The 24,609-nt window shown below is 31.3% G+C and overlaps 1 protein-coding gene across 3 annotated transcripts in view; it reads right to left on the bottom strand.

The window, feature by feature from the left end:
* Positions 1-23,853, bottom strand: part of LOC148309618 (uncharacterized) — a 156,815-nt gene extending 132,962 nt beyond the window's left edge. The window contains exons 1-2 of one of the 3 annotated variants that reach the window (XM_088259668.1): positions 23,832-23,853; positions 53-473 (exon numbers count right to left, since the gene is read on the bottom strand). In XM_088259668.1, coding sequence (XP_088115794.1) covers positions 53-215 — 163 coding nt within the window. In that variant the 5' untranslated portion in view covers positions 216-473; positions 23,832-23,853. Of the gene's footprint in view, positions 1-52; positions 474-2,935; positions 3,258-23,831 lie in introns of those variants that run through there. The other 2 variants (XM_088259665.1, XM_088259666.1) reach the window with 2 other exon arrangements.
* Positions 23,854-24,609: the final 756 nt, after the last annotated feature.

The raw sequence follows: 24,609 nt of genomic DNA, 5'->3' as shown, positions 1-24,609 counted from the left end.
ATGAGTTCAATGTGGAAATATTTTTATTTCAAATTTGTATATGAATATTTACCTGTGAAGGCCGGATTGACGGTGATCAGCAAGACGAGTAATCCGAACATCCTCTGGTGCCCTAGTACCGGATCTCCCATACCGCCGAAGTACTCCAGCATCCTTCTTCTGCCAACTCCAGCGGTCCTCAAACTACTTGTTTTGTGAACGGTAACCACGCGCATTACAGAACTGCGGAACTTCACCAGTTCACTAATTGGAACACTTACTAAGACCAAGTTGGTCTAAACACCCCGTTTATAAATAAGTCTAGCGCCAAGTTTCTTAAATCACCCCGAATGTACATAGGTGTTGAACTAACTTACTTTTAACACGCTTAACATACACGTATAAACATTGGCTTGAAATATACAACACTTCCTCTGCTCACACTTTTAATGAATTTTATAAACTTTCGGAGACAGTTTTTGGGAGATTTATCTCTATAAACAAAGGAGTTTAATGATTAATTGGGGCGACAAAACACGTGAGATTTCGTAGGCTGTTGAACGCCATTTTAAACATCTGGTTTCTCAACGAAACTCTTCAATATACATTATATTACGAAATGTCCTAACCACTACACGAAACTTTTAACATTGACTGCTTTCTCCGTTGGGATCAAATTACTTTATTGTAGTACAAGGGTATTACAGATTTTATTTTAAATTATATTATTATGGAAGTATTGTATTTGATTTTTTAGATACTACCAGAGTATCATATTACTATTTGCATTTCATTTTATATCATGTAGCTTTAAGCATAAATGTTTTTCTAAAATTTCAAATGTTTTCAAAAATAGAGTAAGGTTTATTAAATAATTACTTTTTTGAAGACATTAACTATTTGAAATTGGTAAAACTTTTCTTTGTAATCGTGTTCATCAACATCATAATGTTCAAGTTAACATTGTGTTGATTCGATGTGGTGCTCTATGCACCAATTTCATGTCAGTAGTAGATTACTTTATATCTTAATAAAGTTTATTTTAAATAAATTCCGTATTTTGTAATGCATTAATGAATATTAAGTACATTGTACATGCTATTAATATTACTTTAAATATAGTGTAAAAATGGATTTTGTGTAAAATTTTAATATCATAAGAGTGTGAAAAAGGGAGATAAAACCATTTAAAGATCTTTGAGACATCAAAGAAAAGGATGCAATTACTCGTGGAGGAAACATTGCACCGAACGCGACAGAAAAACGTTTTCCGGATTTCATATTTCTGATTTTTCGGATCAAATGAACACTTTTAGATTTGCGTTTTTAGAAATGTGAATCACGTTTATTTTCTTATTTTTGGAATCCTTAGTGCGGACCCAAAAGCGGGAAGTTTTATCATTGTTTATTTAAGCTAATTGTTTACACCGAAAGATTGAATATTTAGATAAGAAGATTGGTACCTTTTCTCATACATGTATTTTGCTGATCAGGTGTGAACCATCTTCTAATTCAAAGATAATAATATTTATGCGATCTTTTCAAGAGATATAGAGTTGTATTTTTTAAGATATACCTTTGATGATAATATTGTGATAACCGACATTGTCCTAAAATAAGGATTTTTTGCCTTTTTTTTAAATAAACCAGTGATTAAAGTTTATGAAAAATTTATTATACCAGGAGTACCTTCACCATTTTTAGTATAAAAAAAGTGTGTATTTGAAATTATAGTGATAAAAACCCCATGTTTTGAATTCCAAGAATTTGAGTAGTGTGGTTGTCAATCATGGGTAGAATTGGTGAATGTTTCACGAGTGTTAAGTGATCGCTTAAACCAGCCCGCTAGCGTTTCTCATGTATGTGATTATAATCCAGGATTGGGACCTCACATACAATAAAAAGCTTCTTTCATCTCACTATAGATGTCTCTACTGAAATTCTAGTGGTTCAAGGACTTTGTTTTGAATTTGAATAATATATTTATAGAAGTTCCAAAAATTTGAGTAGTGTGGTTGTCAATCATGGATAGGATTGGTGAATGTTACATGTGTGTAAAGTGATCACTTAAACCAGCCTATGATGGTCGAAAGCCCCGTAAATGTCCAGACTTCCATATTCTTCTTTATCTACATCTATGTTGAGATGTCAAAAAAGGAATATACCAGGAGTATATAAACCTTCAGGAAGTAAGTGTCCAATGAATGTTTATGTAGTGGACACGACCGCAATTTATAACAATTTATATTTAATTCGTCGCAATGCCAATGGACCAATGGATTAGGACATGCCTCGTCAGATGATAAATCAGAGCGCTTGTAGTAGAATTCTGGGACTAAGTGTTCTTAATAAGCTTGAAATTAAAACAACATTTGAAAATTTATTAATTAATTTTTTTAATGTCAAAAAAAAATTGGAATATATCTCGAGCACTTATAATCTACATAATTAGATTTTCACGGCTGTTCAGATGCTGATAAGTTATTTCTGGGTGTTGGGTTATTATGCCGTGTAACTATCATACTTCTTGCCAACATTTCGGCTACATTTGTAGGGGAAGTATGGCACAGAAAAGATGAAATGTAAATTACCTAGATTACCTTACTACTGTCTACCCTAGTAAGTAGTACCTAGCTTACCTTACTATTTACCTCTACTGACCACCCTAATCAATTATCTGTGCACGCCACTGTGCATAGGCCCCATCATAAAATTCATGTAATATTTATTTGATATTTTTTATGAATTCAAATCAGTCCTACACTTCAGGGTACATGGTAATATTAAATAAATAATATAAAATTTCGGCGAAAATACAAATTTTATATTTTTATATTTATAACCTTCCTAGGTGTCGAATCCTGGACATCCAGCATGGTAGCCATAGAGGCGGACAAGGGGAGAAAAATTATAATAATAATAATAATATGGGCACAAAGTTTTGAAAAAAAATTACCTATGAAATTGAAAATTGATATTGGATTCGAATAATGTCACTGCGCATGACATTTTCTAGAATACAGATAAATTTTTCAAAGTTTTCACAAAATAATATAAAACTTTTAGACAAAAAACATCAGAAAATCACTGTATTTCCCTCGCACTGGATTTAAAGTTGTCTTCACAAAATACACATTCCAATTTTATTCCACATTCAATGTTCTGCTTTTGAATTTCCAACCGCGAAATTTAAAAGCTCGTAAACGACCGATCTAAATCGTTTGAAAGTTTAAACACACACGTGGTCGACTTGCGCGATCGGCGCTCGGGTTTAAACTGACAGGGTTTATAAAAAGCCTATTCTTTCTTCAGAATAACAACAAATAGCGCTAAGTTATTTGAGTATGGACGTAGCGGTTGCAGTCCGAGTTCGGCAATCGAAGTATTGACAAGGAGTAATATTTTTTTTAAAGAAATATGTATGCATAGCAAATTATTGTTATTAGCTACATTCTGAACAACTGGCTCAAGAGGTCATTGTTGTTTTTTTTTAAATCACTTTTTTTTTATTTCAGTTTTAATGACATAAACATTTTTTTTGATAAATAATATTTTTATTCAAATTGCCAGTGACAATTACAAAAAATCTCAATCACACAGACATTGGACAGTTAAAACATAATTTATCTCATCTAGGAAGCACTGCAATACGAGTATAAGCTCGGTTTAAGTAACTATTTCCAATAAGTAGTTTTTTTTAAAATGCGTTACATATTATATAACTTTACTGAAGAGCAGACTGTAAAATGTGCGCTATGTAATCGAAGCGAGAAAATGTCATATACTTATATACTGGTCAACTAAAATAAAAAGGAAACAAACTAAATAGTTATCATTTTATTGTATCGGTTATTTTATTTATGTATTTTTATAAAAAATTAAATTTGATTTAACGATCGAATTCTGGGACTAAGAATTTTTCGAACAAACATTCACGTACAAAAATACAATTTTACGATAAATTTATGCGAATTCATAAAAAAACTCTTTTTATCTTCCGCGGTACAACATACATATATTGTCGTCTCCCAGACATAAACGGTTTCCTGCTTTTGACAGTAACACTGCACGCATACACACAAGTTACACATCCACATGCTGAAGCTCATTTGTGAAGCGGCTTGTCTATACGGTTACCCCGCGGTGATGAACCATAGGTGTTACGAGGGTCCTCGTACTGTGTTGCTAGAACGACGAAGAGCGCATTCTTCGCTACAGCATTGCGAGCATTAACGTTAAAGATTCGACATTTTCATATGTGACTCACGGCAATCTAAGACCTTTTGCATTTTCTGAATTCCTGGTGGGTACTTTAGCACGTTCGAAGCTTATAAAAGAACAAGTACCAGGGCCCTAGTCATTCCTGTCATTTTCAGATTCGAAGTCCAGCATTAAATATTACAACAGAAACATAGCACAATGTCTCAAAAAGTTCTCAAAAATTAATTTTAACTCCGATAAATGCTGGTAGTGGCCATGTTTGCCTTAAGTTTGTATACAGCTAAACAAGGATATAGATTGAAATTTTGTTAGTAAAATTTATTTTATTGGCAAAATTACTATTATTATTGATTTTTTAAACGATTGTGTCACTCAAAAAACGAATCATTCTACTGCTAATTTACAAATACATTAATTATACGTTTGTTATATATATATATATATATATATATATATATATATATATATATATATATATATATATATATATATATATATATATATATATATATATATATATATATATATATATATATATATATATATATATATATATATATATATATATATATATATATATATATATATATATATATATATATATATATATATATATATATATATATATATATATGTATATATATATAAATATATATATATATATATATATATATATATATATATATATATATATATATATATATATATATATATATATATATATACACATATATATATATAAATATATATATATTTTTTTTTTAAACTCTTTTATTTAAATACAAAAATTTAAAACAAACAATAAGATTTTTTAGCGACAGCAAGTCCACATGAAATTAAATAAGAAATTAGAATGATTTATGATTTTGACTAGTATAAAATATATGTCTTATCTTTGTTTTATAAAACGTTGAAGGATAAACTAAAAGTGAATCATACTCACAGTCAGATAGTAAAATATCTATGACCGAATAAAATTTTATGCGCCGGCGCCTATGACTAAACGAGTAATTAAGTATAATTTTAGTTACAAAGTTCATAATTATGTGGACAGATAAATTAACGACATCAATTAAAAATATTTATCAATGTGTGCACACATTATATGAGGTAGTTACCCAAATTATATGGGTCTTTATTTAAAAATCAATAATTATAATATTTATCCGAGTATTTTTAGTGTTTCAAAATTCTTGTTCACAGATCTAGGTTTTAACACTTAGCTTTTTTATATAGAAATCTTATCATACATAAAGAAACATGTAAAAGCCTGGGTATTTACAGGGCGTGCGAGTTTTCATTGGCTGATTTAAGTTATCACTGTTTATTTTTTTCATTTAATATCCGCCCCCGTAGCGTATTGATAAACACGTTTATATACTGTAGATAAAATACGATAAAAATAAAATATGACCTGTTTCTAATTGTTTTTTATTTTATTTATTATTTGTTATCGTTGACATATAATAGAGATAATAGAAGGGAGGCTTTAGTCATTGTCATATAGTTAATTATAAACGTAGGGTGTTTGAAAATTTCGCTGAATGCATCAAAACACGTGAAAAATGTATTTTTTTTTAATGTGGTATTTACCAAGTAAAATTTAAATTTAAATTAGGAATAAATAGAAAAATACAAACAGCGTCCTTACAACTAATCATCCCTCAAAATGAAAACCAATCGAGATGATTTTATATATATTCTCAATATTATTAATATTTAAAGCATTTACTTTGTGGTTAGTCATTTTTACTTATTTTTTTTTTTCAAAATTGTTAATAAAATTGTATATAACCACTCACCGAGATTTTTACGTCTACCGGTTTCGAGACGTACCCGTCTCTTCGTCAGGACAATCACTAACACAGCTAACTAACACATAGACGAAGAGACGGGTACGTCTCGAAACCGGTAGACGTAAAAATCTCGGTGAGTGGTTATATACTAATTTTATTAACATTTTTGTAAAAAAATAAATAAGTAGAGATGATTTCATTCCAATCTATACTGTCAGGTACTAAGACGTATTATAATACTCCTTTTTCAAGTATTTCCTCAACAAATCACTTTGCACGACCTCGGAGCGAGGTATTTCAGGAGATAAATGTCGAAATTTCCTGTCAGCATTCTCGAAAAAGAAAAATACGACTTTTTCTCAATAAATACATTTTGTATATTCGTACGACAATTAATGAAATGTCGGTCGGTCGTCAACATCAGCTTTCCCAAGCTTCGTACCGTTGCCAATTATTGGAAGTGAAAAACATTGTCACGTGTCTTATTCTTATATTTAGACGTCGTACGTTGAACTACTTTCATTACCCACCTTATATAATAATGTTTGTATAATTATCTTAACAACTCATGAGGGAAATCGAGGTAGGTATAATTAAGTGTAGGAATATGACTTTTGTAATACTGTTATTACTAGCGTAAAAGCTCGTCTTACGTAGCCTGTGTTCCGAAAACGTACCCAGCACTCATATTGCTGGAGTAAAAACCCCCTTATATCAAGATGAATTTGAAATACACTAGTAAATAATTTTCACTATCTATTAAAATTAAACTAAAGAGATTTTTAAAGGATAGCATAAATTACTTTTTCATCTAATCCGTCGTATATATTTTTCTATTATTTAATATACCTACTGTATGCACAGTATAGTTTATTGTCAATATATTATAAACTCTGTTTAGAATGTCAAACAAAATTAATTTCTGATGTGTTTCATTTCAGTTCAAAACTCTACTAGATTCACGACCAGATTAACTCAACGATTTAACTTTTTTTCAAAATCACTTAAATTAAAACAAATGTATTAAATTAATTTAAATAAAACATTATCGTCTTCTTTTAAATAAGATACGACGTTTAAAAATCAATTTTAGTCATGTTGATTGTCTGATTTTTGAACTTATATATTTAATTATTCAGAAGAAAGAACTTCTTCTTCAGACCTTTCTCTTCTACTGCTGGATATAGGCCTATTTTCTGTATCCTTCAAGTTTTTTCGGTCGGTTGCTGCTTGCAGCCAGTTTTTACCCCCCACAGCGGCCATGTCGTTGGACCGTTTTTAATGTCTTCCGATGCCCCTTTTATTCTCCTTAGAGGAAAGAAATTAATTTCACTCGTTACGCAGCAATAACTCAGTTTTTTAACATGTACGTAAGTACTTCTATGATAAAAACGAACACGTGTTTATTTCCCTGTTAACAATAATTATCTGTCATGTAATTAATAAACTTTTTAACTCGGTAATACCATTCAAAAGCCGCGCGACAACTCCTTTTCTATGTTTATTATGATTACCCCATTATACGTGGAAATATCAGCCTAATTATTCTACTCTGGTATCAGGGTAGCATAATTGCTAATGGATAAAATTAGTCATCACACACAGACGCGGGTAAAGCCACCCCACTTGAGACTTGTTTATCGCGCGCTAGTCAAATGAACGAGGGAAGAGAGGCTTGAAACCACTCATATCCGCTCGTTTTTGCGTTGCTACCTACAACAACTTTCTGTTCCCCTGTTTATAACTGGATTTGAATTTGGCTCCAGGCTTTTGTCGCACACTATAAAAAAACATAACAATTTATTTGTAGTAGCCAATACACACGTGCATGTTCATTTCAGTCATATTTATAGTTAAATATAATATGCTCAAATATCTGATTCAGTTATTATGAGCAAGTCTTGTTATAAACATGCACTATGATTTTGAGAATAAAATTATGAAATATCTAAATATAAATAATATATTACTCAAATAAATTTATTTTAAAGTTCATAAATACGAAATACTTTCGAAAATGATTTTTATTTATACCGAAACATACACGAAAAAGTCTGTTGAGACAGAGATTTAAAAATTTGAAAATGTAAAGAGATTACGAGCTGTCATTGGCTGGTTTCTCTAATAACTTCATATACTTTCTGACATTAAACAATCTGCTTATGATTGACTGCCATATTACTCAAATTTCAGAAAAGGAAAAAAACTAAAATGTTAAACTGAAAAGTACAACTGCATTTTTCTTCTTTTCGACATCTATGGTCGACATTTATTTTTTTAATAGAAAAAAATTTCATGATACGTATGTGAGTTTTTTTCTTTTTCGAATTACTTTATATACTAGGAGAAGCCTTAATATATAATTTTCAATTTTATTTGTATTTTTACTCGTTTAATTTATTTTTAATGATTTTTTTTTTTTGACATTTCATCAAAGATGAAGAAGAATATGGAAGTCTGGGCATTAACGGGGCTGACGACCGTCATAGGCTGGTTTGAGTGATCACTTTACACGCGTGTAACATTCACCAATTCTACCCATTATTGACAACCACACTACTTAAATTCTTGGAAGTTCTGTATATATGAACCAATTTAGAAACCTTGTTCTTGAATCACTAGAACTTCACTAGAGACATCTATTGGTGAGATGTAAAGAAGCTTTTTAGTAAGCAAAATAAACTCTTATATTAGTATGTGAGGTCCGAATCCTGGATTATAATCACACACATGAGAAACGCCAGAAAATACCATTTTCATTTTTATTATTTAAGCTTATAATTTGACCAGACAATTTATTTACAACATTTTAAGTGTGTCCAAATACTTGTTCACAAAATCTGGATTATCTCCAATTACAGGAGTTATTTTCATATTATTTTTTGACATCTCATGAAAGATGAAGAAGAATATGGAAGTATCCATATTCTTCCATATTCTTCTTCATCTTTGATGAAATGTCAAAAAATAATATGAAAATAACTCCTGTAATTGGAGATAATCCAGATTATGTGAACAAATATTTGGACACACTCAAAATGTTGATTATTTTATTGACTGACTACCAAATATCGTAATCACAAACATTTCAAATATCACATTAATATGTACAAACATAATTGTATTTTGTGAGGGTATTTGTTGTACCATAATACACATTTGTTTTGATGAATATCTATCAGATAATATTGCAAGTTAACATATGTACACACAAGTATATACATCTTACATATCAAATTATAATGAACATAATGTATTGTATGTATGTGAGTCTATTCGAAATAGCGGAAGATAAATTGGGCCAGGTTAAATGTTCCAGAAAGTAGGTCAAAATAAAACAAATTATGCTTTATATTCATACATGGCAAAATCATGTCTCCTAACAACCTTAAATAACATGTTTAAAGGTCAATTTTATCTAGCGGTGATAAGATGTAAAATAAACTGGAAAAATACATTTTTCAGCATACAAACACGTTATTCATCCGAATCGTTGACGATTTACTTCGATGATGCGTCACAAGTGGTTATAATTAAAGCATATTATTTTTTGACATCTCATCAAAGATGAAGAAGAATATGAAAGTCTGGACATTTACGGGGCTGACGACCGTCATAAACTGGTTTAAGTGATCACTTTACACACGTGTAACATCCACCAATTCTACCCATTATCGACAACCACATTACTCAAATTTTTGGAAGTTCTATACATATGAACCAATTTAGAAACCTTCTTCTTGAATCACTAGAACTTCACTAGAGACATCTATTGGTGAGATGCAAAGAAGCAATTATTAAGCAGAAACTCTTATATTTCTTTTATTCAGATTTTGTGAACAAGTGTTTGGACACACTCAAAATGTTATAATTAAATTTTTATAGATTTGGTATAATTTTGTGAAATGACATGTTGATTTATAAAAATTAAACACTTGTATTAGATCTCTAATTGAGTTATATTTCACACGACTAGTTTCGAAATCAACAGATGTTTTCATCGACAGGTGATCACAAAAACACAGTTTAAAAAATAAATCGTTTTAAAATACATAAATATATTTATTTCTCATCATACGAACACGTTATTCATCCGAATCGTTGGCGAATTTTTCTTCGATGACACGTCACAAGTGGTTATAATTAAACCATCAATAATATTTTTTATTAATTTGGCATTATTTTGTGTAGAGACATGTTGATTATTAAAAATTAAGCACTTGCATTAGATCACTAAGTCAGTTTCATTTCACACGTAAGTTTCGAAAACTATATGTGTTTTCATCGTGATCATACAAACATTTTTGAGATCACCTGTCGATGAAAATATCTCTGAATTTCAAAACGAGTCATGTAAAATTAAACTCAATTGTTGTATTAATACCAGTTTTATTTTTAATAATACATCTTCAATCGTCTAACCTTGTAACAATTGAGTGTCAATCCTTAAAGGTGGAGACTGACCGGAGTACGTCGCCGTAACGTAGCGTCGTAACATCGCTCGCGGCGAGCATCACCGAGCATCCGAAACTATGGATGGAGCGCTCGGCTCGGTGTACTGACTGCCTGAATGCTCGCATCGTAGCGTGTTACGTTACGACGAAATACTCTGGTCAGTCTCCACCTTAAGGGACTCTTATAGACTTTAGTGGTAGGTTTCATAAGCTTGTCCAAATATGGGTTTGAATCCCGCTATTGAAACTGTTCCTACATTTTTTTTCATATTTGCTATTTCGCATCCAGTTTTTTCGACGGTGTATGACTTTAGGGTAAATATAACAAAACTAAGCTATTTAAACACACTTATCATTTTAAAAAGTTTGGATACATAATATATTATGAAGTGGAAAAGGTTAAAAAACGTATCGGTTAATATATTTCATTGATACAGATAAAAAAATTGAGGCATTAATAAATAAAATGTGTAATAAATCAATCAATTCGTAAAGTGTGATTTATGACACCAATGGACCAACACAATATCTATTTTTAAAGGTCTTTATTTTTTTAACATTTTTTTACACACAATCGAAATGACTTCATTAAAAATATATTTATATTACTTTGATATTTGATGAAGCCTGGCAACATTCTTATGCCGAATTCGAGTATGTGGCATTAGGTCGCAGATCTTATAATAGTACATTAAATTTATTTCAATCCAATATACATGAATCATTTTATCCTGACCGCAGGAAGTGTGATACAGTGCCAACTCGACGCCTGGTCTTAAGATATCAAGCGCGTGTGTAATGTGGGGAATGAATACAATATGCTCCCTATTGTACGGATGGTGATACGCAGAAAACGACCAGTCCGTATTAAACTGTAGTTGACATTTTTTCAAGTATTTATTTTGTATTTGCATTTCACAATATAATGTTATTACAAGTACGAAAATATCACATTAAATTCATTAAAAAAAAATGTCTCACAAAGTTTTAAGAAAGGGTATTGGAAGAAAATTATAGATGTAAAAAATATAAATTGATCAAAAGTTATTATATTAAATACAAATATTGCTTTACAACATTTTGAGTGTGTCCAAATACTTGTTCACAAAATCTGGATAATCTCCAATTACAGGAGTTATTTTCATATTATTTTTTGACATCTCATCAAAGATGAAGAAGAATATGGAAGTCTGGGCATTTACGGGGCTTACGACCGTCATAGGCTGGTTTAAGTGATCACTTTACACACGTGTAACATTCACCAATTCTACCCATTATTGACAACCACACTACTCAAATTCTTTCAAATTCAGAATTTGAGTAGTGTGGTTGTCAATAATGGGTAGAATTGGTGAATGTTACACGTGTGTAAAGTGATCACTTAAACCAGCCTATGACAGTCGTAAGCCCCGTAAATGCCCAGACTTCCATATTCTTCTTCATCTTTGATGAGATGTCAAAAAATAATACAAATATTGCTTTTTAGCAGAAAATAATAATAAAATAAAATAAAAAAAATTAAAATGGAATTGAAATTGAAAAATAAAATAACAATAAGGAATTGATTTATTATAAAATCTATGTGTTTTGAAATATAAAACTATTACATTGAACGTACGTAAAAGAAAATAAATAAACGTATGTACATATTTAGCTGTAGACCACATGACTTGTATCAATGTACCTTAATACGGGACTATCGTAAAATTAACGACGATAAGAAGAACTCACATTTACCAAAAACGTTTACAGAAAACATTTAAAAAATAATTACAACAAGTTTTTTGAGAACTTTACATAAAATTTTAACACATCGGTAAAAAAATAATGTAAACATGCTAGTTGTCTGTTGTGTTGATTTTTTTTACATTTATTGCTTCAGTGCTCCCTACAGATATGTCTGTCGTAAATTTTACAAACTTCCCGTAATCTAAGGTTTTAAAAAAACGATGTACCGTAAACGTGATAAAAGTGAAACTTAATAATTGAAACTTACAATCAAACAATCACATTACACAAACGTAAATGATCATAAAACACAATGATACATATAACCTACACAACGCGTGGTAGTAAAAATACATTAGTACAAAATACAAAAAATAAATAAAAGCACTTTTTGGACGATGCTACATGCATATGTAAAATGAAGTATTTCATCCAAATTAGAGACATTTTTGACGAATCAAGACTGTCTACTTTTTGCGTAACACAATCTAATATTGTATGATATGTTTGTGTAATTTTGAATCTCAACTCATAGTTCCGCAACACCTTTTGAATTTTAATATTCCCTAAGTTATAATGTTCCAATAAAACAACTAACAATATCTTTCAATGACATAAAATATTTTTAAAAAAAAACTATAATATATTTATGTTTTCCTCCACATGCGGAAAAATGGACTAAACATAATAAAAAATGTAGGTTAACATGTTCTTCTTCTATGTAGATTCCTCATATTACACATGGATAATTCAAACTACATGGACATAAAATACGGTAGAATTTTATTAGATACATAAAATAATTGGTAAAAAGATGTTTACACGTTTTTTTAACGAAAGGCTTAATGCTTTTTATCTTAACTAAAAACATGACCTCGATCTTAAAATAAAATTATATTTTCAAGGTACGACAAATAATAGTTTCTGAATAAAACAAGCAATAAAGTAATTGAAAAACGTGTTTTTTGTCCCCAATCCGATTTATGTGCGAGCTAGTCCACAATCGTGTACACACTCGCAACTCTAGGTTGATAAATGTTACATTTTACACATTTTATCTCAAAATCTGTTAAAATCTTTCTTCCCACACACATTTCTTAGATTCTATCTAAATTATTCACTATTCAATCGTGTTGTATAACAAAATTAAGGGTTACAAAGACAAATTCAAAATAAAATATCATACGTGACGTAATTTCAGTAGCTTATTCAAATAGATCTTTTTTTCGTCAATTTGAAGGAGATCAATTGGAACATAATTCATAAGGAAAAGCGTACTTTTTATGATGAACTACTCTTTGATATATATATATATATATATATATATATATATATATATATATATATATATATATATATATATATATATATATATATATATATATATATATATATATATATATATATATATATATATATATATATAACAACTAAATCACCTCTATCTGTTTTTACACAATTCTTCTTAATTAGAGAATTCGATATTTTTGGAAATGGAGTCGATATGTACACAAATATTGTTTTTTACGTAATTTGTTGTTTCACAAATGATGCAAGATTTATACGCTCACTAGCCAAATGAAGAAAAAATTAAGCTTATATGATCACACTTATACAAACACTTAGGAAAATATATAATATTTATGTATGAAAGAAAACTCCACCTAAATTAAATAACTTCTAAAAGTTAATAATATTTTTTTACGTAAAAAAATTTCTTTTTAAATATCCAAAATAAGTTTTCAAAGTTCATGAAAAATTCAAAACATTTAATGATTCCTAATTTACATTTTTTTTTAAATCTTGAACATTCATTATAAATAACTCAATAAAAATATAAATACGGACAAGTTTTAACGGATCAAATGATTTCATTTCATCATTCATGTCATTATTTACTTGAGATGAGAATTTCGGAAAGTAAAAGTTCAAACATCACAAAGATGCTTAAATTATATCCCATTTACATGTTTCGGCTTAAAAATAACAAGATATTCGTTTTTAACTTTTAATGGCATATTTACATAAGTACCGAGTTATTTTTATTTATTTTGTTTAGTTTGTAAATTGACTCACTTCGTTTTATAAAGCAAGTTATCCTTTGAAGAGTTTGAATGATTAAGTTATGGTTTCTTTTGTTCATGCTATAAAGGCTCGAAGATGGAACACACACCCTATCATTGTGGATTTTTTTAAATCGGTTGAGTGCGGATTTAAATGTATTTGCACGTATTTGTGATGCGTTATTTTATTTATTTCATACCTTAAGGTAAAGAGCATATGGGACGATACATCATATTACATACGATGAAAAAATATTAAAAAAAAAAACTAATATCATACAATAATTATAATAATAGTAGGTGTAATAATATGTTGAACATTACATTAATTTTTAGTTACCATTCAATGTATAAAAAAAACAACTGTATCGAAGTCGTTCGTATTTATTTTATTTTAAGAGTTCTTATTTAAAAAAGGAATGCGAAACTAAACATTAGTTTCTTACGGAAATCTCACTTATTTCCAGGGTATTTTTGCGCGCTTTGATGACAACGATCTCGAAATAAACCCGATAAATCGAAACCGACAACAACAAGTGCCATCTGGCGACCTGACTCGACAACTATACGAAGAATGCCGAACGCGAGGTCCTCAGGAATCGACACGGAGACACGACAGATTTAGATCACTTGCGAAGTGTTGAGAGACATATTTTTAGAGCCAGAGAATCGCCAGATATCTGAGTGCGGTAGCCAGCAACAAGTAATGTGGTTTACGACTATAAAAGTGGTAATATTCAAAAAGACTATCACTCACAACGAATAAATACCACTTTAAAATATAACTTTTTCTAATTTGTAGTTATTTTTGGGTGTTCTAAATATAACTTAATTATTGCAGATGAAAAAAACCGAATAGTATATTTAATATTTTCCTTAAAATCAGTTAATTATTATTATTGTATTTTTTTCCTTCTATTAATTTATCTGTTATTACAATGTAATTTTTATACTATAAAATTGGTATATTATAGTTTTTTGTAGTTGAAGTTTAAAACTATTAAATCAAATGAGATTGGATACTATTATGTATCAGTTAAGCTATTGTTCTAACCAAAACACTTTTATGCTTTCCTGTGAAAATTGATATTATTCTAACATTTTCATAGCTTATTGGATACCAAGAAAATTATCTTATCTTAATGGCTTCAAATAACCATTCCTGGAATTTTATAACAAAACCATTTTACTTGTTTTATGAAACCAATTTGATTGAGAAACCCAGGAAATTAATTTAGTAATAACTTATCTTTACTGAATGATGGAGCATTTCTCATGTATAGTTTTTAATTTTCATATTTTGAAAACTCTCAATAAAGATGATTCACCATATTTATTTAGTATTTTAAGATGAAGAATATAAAAATAAAATAATAAAGAATACATACACATGAATAAACATGACATACAAATATCTAATTATATAATATATAAAAAAAAATAGCGAGATAGCGAGTCAAGGGGGTCTACTATGATTTGGCCCACTGGGTTTATTTTAGGGACAGTATCCACACTGCTGTTTCTCTAATAGTCACATGGTTGACTTCTGAATGGATTGCCTGAAACTCCGTGATCTATGACGTAGTAATAATAAAGTAAAAAATACAAAATCATATTTCCAACGAGTAACATATGAGTTCCTTTGTACGTTATTCGATAATTAACAAAAACGACAAAGATGCAAAAAATATGTTAAAAGAATAAATAAAATAAAATAAATTTTGTTACTTTAATATTATTCAACTTAATAAAGTTAAATAATAAGGAAAAAACATTCAAAACCCAAATTCTTACGTATTTTCCTCAGACTCAGAATACTCTTAGTATAGTCGTCGTGGTTGTAGCATAGTTGATATTTTACAACCAACTGTCCCTTATTTTCTCTGCGGGTAGAATTTCTTATGCATTCAGTAATAAAATGTTTCATGACTGATTCGATAAGGTCCATAGATTGATTCGTAAGTTGTCGAGTTGTCATGGGATATTTTAAATTCATTTAGACGAATTAAACACAGCTAACGAACTTGAAACTATTGTTTCCTTTACTAGGACCATTTGTATTAAACCATAGTATATTCCTACTCCTATTTCATTGGAGAGAAGTTATATTAAATGTGAATTAAAAGCAGCATTTTTAAAAAAAATCAAGCTCTTGAACAATGAAAAGTAGCATAACATAAAATAAATGGAATAAATACAAACGATTCCGACGGTTAACGAGTGAAATAAACGTTAGTAACAAAATAAATTTTAATCAGAATGTTTAAATTCCGCCTATAAAAAGGGATACAACTATCTCATCATTGTAGCAATATCGCATCTAAAGATTCGATGCCAGGAGACTATAAAATTTCATGGATGCCTTTGGAAAACATTGGTCTCGCTCGTAAAAAGCGCCTATGATCGTTCCTTAGTCAGATCGCGTTCTCGAATAAAACTAAAGTCCTATTCAGGGTCGATAGCTGAATTAAATTTAATCCCGTTTTCGATTGAACGGACAAGATGAAGTATTCTTAATCACGTGAAAAACTCGTTTCTATCGCTTCTTATTTATAGTTTCCTGATACATTCGTTTTGCACTCGGGCGATTTGTTCTACCGGATTACGCTCGTTCGGAAAATCTTCCAAGGAAACTTTTTAGCAGCAAATTATCGTACACGATAGTTAGCTTAAATTCTGTTTGTTTAAATTAATCTACTTCAAATGCATAAAGGTATGGTCTGGAAAAAATCATACATTCTGAAGCGATCCTAGAGTACTCTTAAAAAATTTGCTGCAAAAATAACATTTTCTTATAGTTTACGCGAATATTTAGCAATGGATTAATAGGCGGATATGTTTGTAATTGTCAGCACTTTCAGCTGCCGTACTGAAAGTCCCGGATTCGATTCCCAGGAGGGGGTCAAATAAATATAAGTGATTTTTCACTCTAATATTTAGTCAATATTACCGACTGGTACCTGTAGCGGAGGTCTGATAACCTGTTTTTCATGTTTTAATGACGAAAATAGCACTGCGTTTATATGGTGCAGGGCTCTATGCACCATCGGGTGTAGAAAAGGGTTTGAAAAAGAATAATAATGTATGAGGAGATGCATGAATTCCACATTCATTCAGAAGCGAAGATTGTTTGCATAAACAGAACAGTGTGGCGTTCTATTATCTCTGCCTGCCCCTGCGGGGTAGCGGTGTGATAGTAAATTAGTTATTAATTTATCATGAAATTCATAGTATTTATTTTAATAGAATGATGTAAGAGAAATATGCCGGATTCAAGACGTTGTTAGGTACGAAAGATAATGACGAAGACAAATAGTATGCGCATGTGAGGAGAATGGAAGGATGCAGACTTCCTCACATCGCACTGCATGGCAAACTCCAAGGAAGACGACACACGGGCAGACACCAAAGAGATGGATCGACAGGTGGAAATCGACATCGCAGGAGGCTAATCCCTCAAAATCAGGCCAAAAGATCTACACTATGAAGAGGAAGAAGAAGAAAAATAATTTTAAATTATAATACCTGTCTATTTCACAAAAAAATAACTTCACAAGCTTTTGAGTGTGTCCAAATACTTGTTTATAAATCTGAAATATCTCCAATTACATGAGTTATTTATCATATCGTTTTTTGTCATCTCAACATAGATGAAGAAGAAATAGAAGTCAGGGCATTTACGGGGCTTAAACCAGCCTATGACGGTCGTAAACCCCGTAAATACCCAGACTTCTGTTCCATTCTTCTTCATCAATGTTGAAATGTCAAAAGATAAATTTATTTCACATTCGTCTGTCATTTGTGTTATTTTAATAACTCCTTTAAATATAATTAAAAATGTTCCGGCTATTTGGCTCCCTTAGAACGAATCCTGCGTAATGACAATATTTCATTTGGAGAATGTCGGTATAACTGTTCGCCAAATACGTGTAACTAACAGGGTAACAGAAAGTTTAAGTATGCGTGACCTTTCTAAATCCGGACCGACTAACTTTAGGCGTACCTACTATGTAACAAGCGAGTAGCAACAGAACGCCATCCGCGTAGACAGCGTCTTTATAATACACCCTCAGAAATCATATAAATTTCTTAACATTTTGAGTGTTCCCAAATACATGTTCACATATCTGGACTGTCTCCAATTATAGGACTTTTTTAAAATTGACATCTCAATGAAATGTAGAAGAATATGGAAGTCAGGGCATTTACGGGACTTACGACCGTCAATAGCTGGTTTAAGTGATCACTTTACACACGTGTAACAGTCACCAATTCTACCCATGTTTGACAACCACATTATTCAAATTTAATTATTTCAATGTTTTAGAATTAGTGCTTAAACCCTGATGATGACAAGGTTCTTGTCGAAACTAGTTGGAAAAAGTGTGCCAGTAAAAAGTGGTGAAAACAAAGTTGTTTAATTTTATTCAGTTTAAAAAATGTGCCACAAATTATCTGCGAAAAACATATTTTAGAAATGCACTTGAATGTCAGAAAAACGATGCAAAATCTAAATTTTATATTTTCAAGCGTCTTGGCGTAGTTGGGTAGACGCTCGACTGCGTCGCGGGTTCAACTCCCGCCAAGTGCAAAATTCAGACAGATTTATTTTCAATTGGTCTGGGTGTTTGTGACGTTTTACGTTAACCTTTCCTATCCTCACTATCCTACAAAGTAGAAGCTTTCCGGGTTAATTCTTTTCAAATATAATTAAAAGTCAAATTTAACATATAATTTTATATTTGACATAGTGATACGCTTTTGATTTACTCTATTTTCCACACCTAATGTTGGATGGCAAATTGATATTCCTCCGCTTCTTCTTTTAAATTATAGTACCAATTATTTTTCATTTTTTTCTTTCCTGCAAAGTGTATGGCCATGAGCTCCTTAACTTACTTCATCTTTATCTCACAAAAATATATTTAAAAATCAGGGGCGCAGGATAGTAGAAGAGGAACGTTGCATAGGCTATTGAATGACTAGTGTTATAAACATCGTTAATTACTTGATCGTTAAGTGGTCACTCTTTCGATTCAATTGTCATTTCGGTTAGCAGCCGGAAATCGAATCTTGGATTGGACATACCCGTTTATAGAGTGACTAAACCATTAAGTTGGCAGATTGCTCAATCAGTTTGTTAAGCTCTGAACATCTACTCAATCGTATTGACGTTTACATCGCTAATTGAGTTATCCCTCGGTGTACCTTGTAAATTCCGTTTAATCAAAGAACTTTATGTATGTATTTATCGATTCACCAAAGCTAAACATAATGCGCGCTGTTACTTTGATAATTGCCTTCACTCCACACGTGCAGCTCAAATACACATGGCCGTGTAAACGGGATTACATAAATATGAGAAGGTCTTTATTTACCCTTTTCTTTACAAAACAAACCGTCGCCGACGTATGCAATCTGCTCCCGGGCGATTTATGCAGACCTCCGAGTAGGTACTTGTGCGCTCCGGGCAATCCCAGGCATTCCTACACGATAATTCGTCCAAATACGGTTCGGTAAAGCTATTGTGTGTTAGTAACTAATTCACTCTGTACTGATCATGATTTCGTGATACACCCCGTTCAGGAAACCGAATTTGTAGAGCCGGAGTTAGATTGTTCAATGTAATTTCACCTCTATGCGAAATAATCCCAAAATCCTATTTCTGAAAATAATTTCACATGTGTGTACTGTATATAAAACAGTTTAAATGTTTTTTGAGTAGTGCTGTATTTATGTCAATATTTATTCTTCTTCGCTGCGGTAGAAAATAAAATATCATATTTTTATAATTTTGATCAACATTACTTTTGATCAAAATTATACTGATCAAAATCAATGCATATAAAATCTTAGTTTTGTCATTACTGTATCTATATTGCATGCTCGGCTACCCCATTGTAGAGGTCCCGGGTTCGATTCCCAGGGGAGGGTCAAATAAACAAAAGTGATTTTTTCACTCTAATATTTATTGAATATTACCCTGGACTGGTACCTGAAGCGGAGGGTTGATCACCTTTCTTTCATATGTTAACGATCAAGATAACACTGCGTTTATATGATACAGTTCCCTATGTACCTTTGAATGATGCATCTGTATTACTAGATCATTTTCAAATTGTGTAAAGTATATTTAAAAAAAAAAACTAATTCAATATTAACAGTACAAACCAGATGTCACCGTACTCGTACTTGTATAAGACAAAATTTCATTTCAAACATTTTTCTCATTTCAACTCTTCAGTTTCCTTAATGAACTTTCGTAGAGTTGATGAATTATCTCTTCACGAGCTTCATACATTCGTATAATTGAGTATTTCACAGTTGCTAAAGTTTCACTAGACTAAACGTTCAATTTAACAAGTTTCATTCACAATGCCTCTAAAGTCGCATAGAAAAAACGATTCCAACTTCCGATCGGATGAAATGACCCAAGAAATCAGTTTCTGTCGATAAAGTAGTCACATCCTCGCTTCTTTCTTAACATTAGCACCAAATAACGGCGGCAACTAGATGATAGAGAAATTTCAGGATGAGATTTCACTTTGAAGATTTCCTTTCAAGCAGATATCGCACAGGTTAATTAATTTAAAACCCTTTACAATATTTCAATTGAAACGATTCGATAATTGCACTTTATATGGGTACAACTTATCAGCAGACATCCTTAAAATCACATTTTTAATTGATAATATTTAATCATCTACACCATGGGTCGGCAACCTGCGGCCCGCGGGCCGCATGCGGCCCGCGATACATCTTGGTGCGGCCCGCGAGATTCTCGCCGCAACGCACATGACGGACTATATTATACACAATTGAGTGAAAATAAGCGAGAAAGGGAGCGAAGGGAATCTCATTGATTTTATTAAATACAATAAATGTCGTTAAAATATACACTTAGCGTTTTATTTTTAAAACTAAAATATTTGTACATAAATATTGTATGTATACCTACTGCAAGTGCGGCCCGTACTGATCCCCATGAAAAATATTTGGCCCTTTTACAACAAAAGGTTCCCGACCCATGATCTACACTATCGATATATGTAGATCAACATTAAATATTTTGTACTAATCTTTATGTTTCTGTGGTTAACAATAATTGCCTTGTTAAATGTATATTCTTTTAATGTCTTGTTTTACATATGTTGCTGTTATTAACCCAAATAAAAAATTAAATTAAATATATAAATAAAAATCATACAAAGACATTTTTCTTTGATTTCAGCAGTAGGTTCTTAATTCATCCCATATGCAATTTCCAAAAAAACAATTATTTTTGAATAAATAAACTTTTGTGTATTTTCGTCCCAAAAATCTTTTGAACACTAATTAAACTATTTACCATAGAAATGCTAATATGAAGTAAAAAGCTTATGTCAGTACCAGAGCTTTAAAGTTTTAATGAAACGAAACGTGACGTGGATGTATCTCACATCAGCTTGAACAAAAATGTTGGAGAAAACGAAGTGTCGAAAACTAAAAGCTTCACTTCGAGCTTAACAAAATATTACGGTATGCGGTATTTGCCAGAGGTTTATTTTGATCGTTAAACTCCAAATATACATTGAAGTGCAAAACTGATTTCAGAATTTTCTGAGTGATAAATTTAAAACATGATTAATTTAATTTTTACCCTACTTTATGTATATGCATTTAATTATGACAAATCCAATATGATGTTTACTTCAATTCGGTCTAAAAAAATTGTACCACTCTCTTTATCGTTCATCAATCACTTTGTGTAATACCATTTTAAACGGTATTACACAGGGTGAACGATGAATAATAAGGAGGGTGTTATATTACCATAACACAAAGTTAACAATGCTTTTAATATATCTCAAAAAAATCTTTACAAAAAAATTGTCTCCATCGTTATCCATTGCAAATTAAATTTATTCTTGTTAAATTGTTCAATTACTATAAAAATAATGGATACGAGTGACAACTTTGCCAGTGAACATTCACCCCAATCAATTTCATGTGTATCCAGGTAACTGAATATTTTACCTCTTCCAAATACTTATTTCATCGATAGCCAACGATTTGAATGCAAATTTGAAAAGTGTATTCAATGAAACTCTTTCATGTTTTTTTTTACTTCAATGGGTCGTGTCAATTAGATTTTTTACACTGACTCAAAGCGTCGTTATGAAAGGACTGACTTTTTGATCAGTAGCGTTCAGTCGCGAATTCTTTAGAGGAATATTGATAGAATGAGAGAATGAGTACAAAGGGGGATGCTGAGATACAAAAGGCACTTTATCAATGAAAGATATTCGTGTACCTTAGCACTTAATACAGATATCCTTGTTATAAAAGGAAATATATTATCGGTGATTGATTTAGGTATGTGAACAAGCTTTTTTTGTCAGTTCGATCGGAAATTTCACGCCGACAATAAATTCGACTCATTTCAGTAATACATTCTAAATACGACCATTCTAGTTGTACAAATTGCTTTACCTTCCAAATTACATCTGCGGGCCATAAAACAAGTCGACGTTACAAGTAATGACGACTTTACGATACCTTAGCAGGTTGTCATAAAACTGTTTAAAGGGTTAAGTTAATTTTCTAGATTTCGTGTAGATTCTCGCTTCATGTTCACCTGGCATCAGCGTGTATTTCGTGGGCACTTGAAATTTTATGGCAAATAAATAAAGGGACCCTCGGAGCACCGTAAAATATATCACAAATGGGATCGGTAACAGGAGCGCACGCAGAGTGAAGGGTTATAGTATTTTTAAACTTAACTAGGCGAATCGTATTACGATTATGAGCGGTTGCGAGAAACCCATATAATTTTTGAAAACATCGCTTGACCCTTCGATATCCTCACAATGTAATAAACATTTGCAATTCAATTCATTATTTATAAGGTCGGTCAGAATTGTCGCGTCGGGTGATTTTATTTCCTCTTTATTTTATCGGAGCGCGAGAATACCGCCCCCGGCATAATAATACGAGTCCACAAACTGCGCACTTATCTCAATCCCCAAAAGTCCAACCCACAATAACCGACATCAGTTATTACCTACATCTGGGCCGCAATAACCGTCCCGAAAGTTCTCGCGTACACTCGATCCGTTTCTGATATCCCGATACTCCCGGCGGAGGTAAAGAGACCGCCTCGGACCGCGCTACTAACCGGGACTACTCGACTCTCCTAGACCAGCGGAATCTGAATAAATAATTCGCCCGAACTCCCGCTGGTCTCCTAATAACAATACGTATTTGATTGCGGTTCGGACAAGCCACCATATATTTGAAATCTAAATAAAGTTATCAAAAGCTCTATGACGTCCCTATTATTATTACCTAAAGGGTAAATCTCAGTAAAATGTAGCACACATACACATTCCTGTAACTTCTTTTACAAACGGAATTTAAAATGTATGTCATTTCGTAAAATGTGCCCTCGGCACAAGAAAACTCTACTGTAATCTGCAATTTATAATTATGTGTATTATGATATTAAATAAATCAAATAAAAAAAAACCATTTTAATTTATAGTAAAATATACAAAGACAAAAAATTTAAATGAGAGTAAAAACATATTTTGAATATGAAAGGTACTTACTTTAAAAATGATCACATGTTCAACCCTAATAATGAAAAACACGTTAACAAAACCTCCGGTAAAACGCGACATATTAGACACGTATTTTATCCTTCAAACAAGTTAAAGAAGAATTTATCTTCGAAGCACTTAGGGTTCTTTTAGTGTCATTACAGAATCCGATTCACCAAAAACTCACCCACGCGTGTGATTCTTAAAGTGTCCTTAAATTTCCATTCGAATGGAAGAAATATTATTTCCCCTCCCTAAACGACATACAAGTGTTCTATTTGTGCACGTGTATCGGTGTGGAGGTGTTAGGAAAAAGACATATAGCACGAAGGTGGTTCAACGCACCCTTTACAGAATTCCATGCAACCGAGTACGTGTATCATGTTAAACGCGAGAGTAAGTTCACGATTTTTTTTTCAAAATAACGTGGTTTATGCTAATTGGCACAATAATAATAAAAATGTCATAAAAATAGTTTTTTTCCGTAGAATAGATAATACGGAGCATTAAACGTATAATTTTTTTACCTTTTACCTAAAGAATCTCGTATAAATTAGCATGGTTGAAGTTGCAAAAGCTAATACGAGTTACTTACTGCTCTTATTTTCCTACCAATATTTCCTTTACTATATTCTTATACCGAATATAAAAATTGTGCGTAGGATAGATCACCTTCATGTAATTGTAGATCAAGCTGTAAGCTTCAATCCAAAATGGCTTAAAAACCATTTGATTGCTACAGGAAGTAAATGAAAAGAATGCAAATAAACATACAGTTGCAGCTTGC

The sequence above is a fragment of the Brachycentrus maculatus genome, unplaced genomic scaffold (assembly GCF_059751285.1).
Source record: "Brachycentrus maculatus isolate JH-2025_06_01 unplaced genomic scaffold, ASM5975128v1 h1tg000119l, whole genome shotgun sequence".
Taxonomy (NCBI): domain Eukaryota; kingdom Metazoa; phylum Arthropoda; class Insecta; order Trichoptera; family Brachycentridae; genus Brachycentrus; species Brachycentrus maculatus.
The sequence above is the reverse complement of the archived record's forward strand: the minus strand, read 5'-3'. Positions and strand labels throughout refer to the sequence as shown.